This window comes from Medicago sativa, chromosome 8, assembly GCF_051527215.1.
Source record: "Medicago sativa cultivar Bolivia chromosome 8, Bolivia_mono, whole genome shotgun sequence".
Lineage (NCBI taxonomy): Eukaryota > Viridiplantae > Streptophyta > Magnoliopsida > Fabales > Fabaceae > Medicago > Medicago sativa.
The window spans coordinates 25,996,746-26,004,900 of record NC_140756.1 but is presented as its reverse complement, the minus strand read 5'-3'; the positions used below and the strand labels follow the sequence as shown (position 1 = coordinate 26,004,900).

The following is an 8,155-nucleotide window of genomic DNA, read 5'->3' as shown; positions in this document are numbered from 1 at the left end:
CTAATCCATAAAAAATTCATGATTTTTACATAATTCAGGATATGTTTTATGATGTGAATATAGTGAAAACGGTGAAACTTAATGAGATAAATTAAAAAAATTAAAAATAAAAATAGGTTATTAATGACGAATCTTAGGTGGGCAGTAAAATTTCCTTCAATAAGGTAACAACTTTAAGTAAAAAAGATAAGATAAAATAAGATATATAAGGATATTTTAGTGTAATTTACTTAATTTATCATCGGGTATGGGTACCCGTGGATATGGTACAATCAAATCTGTGTCCGTATCCATATAATAATGGGTAATCAAGTACCCGTTTATTATACCCGTGGATACCCGTTTAACGACCCGCCCCGTGCCCGTGATGGATTTTACCCACGGGTACCCGTGGGCATGGGTATTTTTGCCACCCCTAAATATCCCACCGTTTTACATATGGAGTTGATCAAAATTACAACCGATCAAATTAGATAAGTGAGAGAATTAAAAAATTTGAATTTTAAAATGGGTGAACTATTTTAGTAAATATAATGCAATATGGAGATAAAAAATGCAATTAAATATGAATATATTTTTTATAATATTTGATTAAGTCGTCGTTATTTTTCAAAAGTTGTTCTCCTAATTTAAACAAAATTACGATAAGTCATTGTGATTCGGATATATCTATTGTGATACTAAATATATATTAAAAGAACTACCAAACATTCACTTTATTTTCAACATATATTTTTATTAAATGAAATTTGTGTAGATCTCATTATTTTGATAATAAGATTTGCATAAAAACGATAACATTGTTGTTCATTGATAGATATAAAATGACATAAATAATTTTATATATATAATAAGTTTTTGTTTTATGTAACTGGTTCACTTACATAAAATTACCTTTTAAAAAACTTACATAAAAAATTAATAACAGATATATTGTTATGAATAATAAACTTTCATCATTAATCTTCAACCTTAATATAACCCCTATTAGTAAATGTATGGTTAGTGATCCCTAATTGTTTTGATCACTCACTTGCTCATTTGTGTACTATAAATATGACTCATATTTAAGTGTAATGACACAATTGTGTAGAGAATAATACAAAAACTCTCGTCTTATCTATCTTATATAATCATTTATATTTTGATCTTGTTATTTAGCTAATAAGAAATAACGAGGTCCTTCTCAAAACCTAGTCGTCACCCTTTTCTTCTTCTTGTTAGAGGGGTGATTTAGGGTCAATTTTGACCCAAAAATCACCCCCTCCGAGTTGTTTTTCCTTCTATCCTAATTGAATAAGTGATTTCCACATATTTTCAGTTTTCCTTCGTTTGTTTTTTTGATTTTGTCGTCTCTGCACGACTCTGTTTGTTTTAATTTCCCGTCTTTGTGCGGTGTATTTTTGATTTCCCGTCTTAGTGCGGTGTTTATTTGACTTCCAATTGACACAAGTAAATGACCTTAATGCCCCTGGCGGTAGTTAACTACCGCTGGAAGATCCGCCGATAGTTAACTGCCGCTGGGACCCAGCAGTTGTTAACTACCGCTGCTGTCTTTCCCCCAAAACCAGCAAACCCTTGCCTCACCTATTCATTCATCACCTTACATCATTCCATTCCTATACCATAACCCAAAAAAACCCCATTTCAAAATTTTTGTGTCAAAATCTTGCCTCAAAATCATTGATGATCGATTGATAAGACGTTTCTACACACAAAATGCATCAAAGAACAGGTATTACAACGTTAAAATCCATTACATTTGATTGATTTTTCTGTTTTTTTTTGCTCTGACACGCGTTGTAGCGGCTGTAACACCCAGTTTTCCCAACGTAAAATTTCAATAAATAATCAGAGTTTTTTTCATCACAAAACGGAATGTCACATTTCTCGAAAAAATCATAAACTGAATAAATAATAATTTATCCTTCAAAATTCAATCAACAAAGTACTTAATATCTTGCAGCGGAATTATTCAACATCTAAAAATAGTCTTTAGCACAAAGGCCTCATCATAAAAGTCTCATAATAGTCTAAAACATCTCATTAGTTCAAATCTAGTAACTTAATCATAAATCTCGTAAAACAATACGTAAGGAATAGAAAACAATAGCAAAGTCCCCATCCTGTTACGTATCAGAGCACCTAAGACACACTTGTGAGGAGTCCACTCACGACCACGCCTAATCTTGATTACCTGCAAGTTACCCATACGAAGAGCAACATTTTCAAGCAGAAGGGGTGAGATTTCACAAAACAATAATATTAGGCATATAATTCAACAATTATATCTAACATCTTAAACTTCATTAACTAGCATCATTAATCTTCCTACATTAGTCATAAACTTCATCATACATCATCAAAACTACAATCATAAACATCATCATATATCTTCATAAATATAATCGTAAAACATCATCTTATAGCATCATAAGTACAAACATAAACGTCATCATATATCATCATAAATATATTCATAAAAGCATCATCAAATATTAGTCATAAACAGTCATCACATTATCATCAAATATTAATCACAAGCATCGTATATCATCTTAATCGTAACATCGTATATCATTTAATAAACATAGACATCATATCATAAATCATATAACATCATATCATAAATCATATAGCATCATATCATCAACTTATCATAGTAATTATCATTATAGCATCAACATAACATCATCATCATAAACCACTTCATAATCAATCATCATAAACAACTTCATAATCATTCATCATCTTAAACATCATAATTATTCATCATCTTAAACATCATAAATTAACGACTTGACTCGACTATGCAACTCTTCATCTTAAATCATCTTGACTCAACTATGCAACTCTTTCGTCTTAAATCATCTCGAATCATCATGAAATGCAAATGCATGTGGTACCATTCTAGGGCATAAGCCCTCATCGTCGTTGAGCATAAATATACTCCTAGGGCATAAGCCCTCATCGTCGTTGAGCAAAAGCTCCTAGGGCATAAGCCCTCATCGCCGTTGAGCAAAAGCTCCTAGGGCATGAGCCCTCGTCTATAAATGAGTATGCATGGACTCAACATCTTACGTATTAGGAAACATCATGAACATCTATGACATCTTAACATCTAAACATCTTGACAACATAACCTCTTAACAACTTGACGACTTCATAACGACTTGACGACTTAACAGCTCTTATCATCTTAACGTCTTAACATCTTAACATCTTATCTGACTCCAATAATTTGGACAACATCTTACAACTTTACAACTTAGACCGACATTTACAACTTTATGACATTAATGGTCAACAACAGCAAAACAACAACATATGCAGCATATAAACAACTCTTATATATCATATCAACATTAAAGAATGAATCACATCATCATAAGCATCGTAAACAATACATAAAGTGCATATATAACAATATCTCACTACTATTAATCTTAATCATCTTAATTCAGGTTTTCTGGACAACTTCTAACATCATAAATAACTTTCATTCCTACCCCAAGGTCGTCTCATGACTACAGGTGCGAAAGGTTCGCAAGACAACAATTCAAGGCAGCCTACCACTAGTTAGACTCATCACAGCATAGGTTAAATTCTCTTAAACACCTTAATTGAACTCATAGTACACAAGCTTTGAAGTTTGGAGACAATCCATAAGTTTTGGTTTAACTTAGAAATAGTTATGCTGAATTTTCATAAAGTTTTACTAAGACCTGCTTGGAGTATTTTCATCATAACTCAAAAACTAAAAGTCATTTTCACGTCAAACTAAAGCCACTGGAAAGCTAACAAAATTATCTAAAACTTTCATGTTTACACCCAAGGCCAATTTTGTACCAATCAATACCAGTTTTCGTTTCAAAATCGAAAAAGTTGTGCAGAAAATCCATAAAAGTTCACTGTGACCTACGTGCAGTAATTTGACCATAACTCAAGTTCTATAAATCATTTTGAAGTCAAACCAACGGCGTTAGAAAGCTAACATTCATACCTACAACTTTTGTGTTTACACCTAAAGCCAATTCAAAACTGAAACGTGTGAAAAAGATGCAAAAACATGAAACAGAGAATGATGTCAGAGATAGCTCTCGGGAAAACTCCACTTTTCATCCCAAAATCCCAATTTTGAATCCCCTAAGCCCAAATTTGGTCCCAAAGTTTGTTTAAACGTTTTTAAACATGAAAAGACACCCAAATCCATATAAAACTTGAACTAAAACATCATTTCAACAAAAATCACCATTTGACCCATTTTTCATGAAAACCTTCAAGAACAACATAAATTCACTTCAAGTTCTATGATTATGATTACCCATTGCATCAATCATTAACAAAAACATATCATAACAATAACCGCAACAAGCAGCCATGAATTAATCAACAACAACATTATATTTCATCAATTTTGAGTGAAACCTAATTTCTCTAATCATCAAAATCAAACAACAACAACCATGTTAAACCCTAATTCTCAAATCTTCACAAACTCAACCTACAACATGTTAAATCTAATTATCAAAATTACAGACTTAATAATACTGAATGTTAGTCTCACCCTTACCTTAACAATTGATGCAACCTCTTCTCTCTTCTCTGTCTTCTCTTCGCTTCTCTTCTCTTCTCTCTAAACCTTGTTTCTTCCAAAAACTGATGGTACGTTCTGTCTTTCTAAACCTAACTTCTCTTTATTTATAACCCCTCATCTAATTTCTCTTACACATCAAAATTACTTTTTTCCTCATAATCTTATTTATTTCTAAATTAAATATATATCTCTCCCACTTAATAATATTAATACACCAAATAATGCATAATAGCATATTTCATCAAAATATATATGTATATAATATTTTAACACCAAATAACAAATATATCTCTACACAAAATAACATATATATTTCTACACAAAATAACCCCACAACTTAATATTTATTTTATTTTCGAATCTTATTTTATTAAACAATAAAATAAGTCACAACGTCTCATAAATTTCTCTAAAATCATATAAATCACATAAATCTCATATAAATCACGCCAATCATATAAATATGATCTAAAACTCATTTAAAATAATTAAATAATCGAAATGGTCGTTACAGCGGCAGTTAACTACCGCTGGGAGTGAGCGGCTGTTAACTGCAGCTGGACACTTAGAAAATTTCAAAATTTTCTAAGTGGCCGTAACTACTGTCAAAAAAAAAAAAAAAATTCCAATTTTTTTTCTTTTGTTTTTTTTGTTTGTTTATGTTATTATATGATATTAGATACATGTGTTTATTAATTAGTTTAGTAATTGTATGTTGTTTATTTATAGATAATGTTGAGAATGCGGGTGATGATCCGGGTGATCGAAAACCTAGAGTTGTCGATTCCATTAAGGTTGAAGTTCCCGCTAAGGTCGAAGTTTCCGTTAAAGTTGAGGCTTCAAGCGTCAATTCCGATGTGTGGAAACTTCGTGACAACGAAGTGGACACGGCTCATTTCTTTTCAACCCGAGACACATGGAAAGATAAAGATGAATTGCTCGGTTGGGTCCGTCGACAAGCAAATAGGGCTGGATTTACGGTTATCATTAGAAGATCTTGCGAAGGAAGAAATGCTATGTTGGAGTTGGTTTGTGAACGGAGCGGCGAGCACAAAGTACCGAAGACAAAAGTGAAGCATGAAGGAATGGGATCAAGAAAATGTGGGTGTTTGTTCAAGGTGCGTGGATATGTCGTTAGGGAAGACAATGCTTGGAAATTGGCTATTCTTAATGGCGTTCACAACCATGAGATGGTGCCGTATGTAGCAGGGCACCTTCATGCCGGAAGATTAACGGAGGACGACAAGAAGATTGTACATGACTTGACCGATTCTTCGGTGAAACCAAAAAATGTTTTGACAAATTTGAAGAAGAAAAGGAAAGAGTCCATGACAAATATCAAGCAAGTCTACAATGAACGTCATAAATTCAAAAAGGCAAAAAGGGGTGACTTGACGGAGATGCAATATCTAATCACAAAGTTGGAAGAGAATGGATATGTTTATTACGTAAGAGAAAAAAGGAAAGTCAAACCGTTCAAGACATATTTTGGACTCATCCAACTTCGGTAAAGTTGTTTAACAATTTTCCTACTGTTTTGATAATGGATTCCACGTACAAAACCAACTTGTATAGGATGCCATTGTTTGAAATTGTTGGAGTCACCTCAACCTATTTGACATATTCGGTTGGTTTTGCATTTATGACGTCGGAGAAGGAGCATAACTTTACTTGGGCTTTGCAAATGTTGCTTAAACTTCTTGGACCAAATAGTGATATGCCTAAGGTGGTAGTGACCGACAGGGACACGGGTATGATGAATGCCGTAAAAAATGTTCTCCCCGGTAGTAGTGCAATACTTTGTTATTTCCATGTTGGCAAAAATGTTAGATCAAGAATCATCACCGATTGCAAAGTTAAACAAAATGTTGTTGTGGTGGATGGGCAAAAGAAGATTGTCGACGAGGAGAAGCATAGTAAGTTGGTTGATACCATATTTGATGCATGGGAAAAATTGGTTGAATCTCCTACTCAAGAGTTATATGCGGGTAATCTAGTGGAATTCCAAGATGCTTGTAAGGATCATCCAAACTTTCTTCACTATGTTCAAGAAACCATATTGAACCCTTTTAAGGACAAACTAGTGAGGGCATGGACGGACCTTGTGTTACATCTTGGGTGTAGGACCACGAATAGAGTTGAAGGAGCTCATGGTGTGGTGAAGGAATATTTGTCCACCTCCAAGGGTGATTTGGGTACTTGTTGGCAAAAAATAGATGAGATGTTGGCAAACCAATTTGGGGAGATACAATCATCGTTTGGTAGGAGTGTTACAGTCTTGGAACATAGGTACAAAGATGTCACTTTGTACTCCGGGTTGGGGGCTCACGTGTCTAGACAAGCCATGAACTTTATTTTTGTGGAAGAAGAGCGTGCTAGGAAAACCTTGTGCATTGAGAAGAAAACTTGTGGTTGTGTTCAAAGGACGTCGTATGGCCTACCTTGTGCATGCTTCATTGCTATGAAAATCCGTCACAACAAGCCCATTCGATTGGATGAGATACTTCCGCATTGGCATAAGTTGTATATGGGTGAAGAACAAAGTAATGAAGATTTGTTTTCGGTCGCGGAGGAGTGGCGTGGTATCCAAAAACGTCTCCAAAGAGTTCCATTCCAAATGAAACTAGAAATCAAAGAGGCTTTGCGGTTGTTAGCGTTTCCGGAGGCCACATTGTATTGATAGGAATCAATTTGATGTATTGGTCAAATTTATAGAACCTACTTTTATAGTATAGCATGATTCAAAATATTATTTATCATTTCACTTATGTAATAGCTTAGTTTGACTTATTATGATAGAAGCATTTGTATAGGTATTTTCAAAATAACTTCTAAAAACAATTTAGAACTTGTATGAAAATACACATAATATCTTTGGTTAATTGAATATTAGACTTGTAACTTACCAAAATAATGTGTCACAGATGTAGTATGGAAAACATTCTTCTAGAGATGGACCGGATTTTGCGGCCAAAAGGTGGTGTAATTTTGCGCGACAATGTAGATGTGTTGACGAAGGTGAAGAGCATTGCAGATGAAATGCAGTGGGATGCAAGAATTAGAGACCATGAAGAAGGACCTTATCAAAGTGAAAAGATACTTGTAGCAGTCAAGCAATACTGGACAGCTCCACCAACAGAGCAAAACTAACACAGCAAGTATCAGTTTGTTTTTGTTTATGACAAAACTTTCATAGGAATTCAATTCTTTCAAACACTAATTTTTGGTTTTGGTGCTTATAAGAGAAATTTTGTTCATTAAGTTATGGCTCCTTAACATCTTGAAGCTTATCAGTTATCACTCTCTTTTTAAATTTTGTTTTAATATAAAAGAAAATTTGTAAATTAGTAAATACCAACTGTATGTAATATTTCTCCAAGTAGTCTTAATATTATAATATGAGTTTGAAACAAGATATCATCAGTTCATAACACTTCCCCAGTTCATGTCAAGTTGCCTAATGATTGTCCCTTTAGCTCAGTTTTCTGGTACTATCATATTTTCAGAAACTATTTCATTGCACAATGTGTTGTAACCTCATTTCTTCTTTTTTTGATA

At 33.4% G+C, this 8,155-nt stretch overlaps 1 protein-coding gene across 1 annotated transcript; it reads left to right on the top strand.

The window, feature by feature from the left end:
- The first annotated feature begins 300 nt into the window (after positions 1–300).
- On the top strand, positions 301–7,747 carry LOC146897937 (uncharacterized). The gene is made up of 4 exons (XM_085736484.1): positions 301–304; positions 5,327–5,921; positions 6,173–7,270; positions 7,522–7,747. Exons 1-4 carry the CDS (start codon positions 301–303, stop codon positions 7,745–7,747), a joined length of 1,923 nt encoding a protein of 640 aa, XP_085592610.1.
- Positions 7,748–8,155: the final 408 nt, after the last annotated feature.

Bases quoted from the DNA above. Each gene is read 5' to 3' on its own strand.
- LOC146897937 (XM_085736484.1), top strand. The intron at 5,922-6,172 runs GTCCATGACAAA...CAACTTGTATAG, and splicing joins TTGAAGAAGAAAAGGAAAGA to GATGCCATTGTTTGAAATTG. The intron at 7,271-7,521 runs GTATTGATAGGA...AATGTGTCACAG, and splicing joins GCGTTTCCGGAGGCCACATT to ATGTAGTATGGAAAACATTC.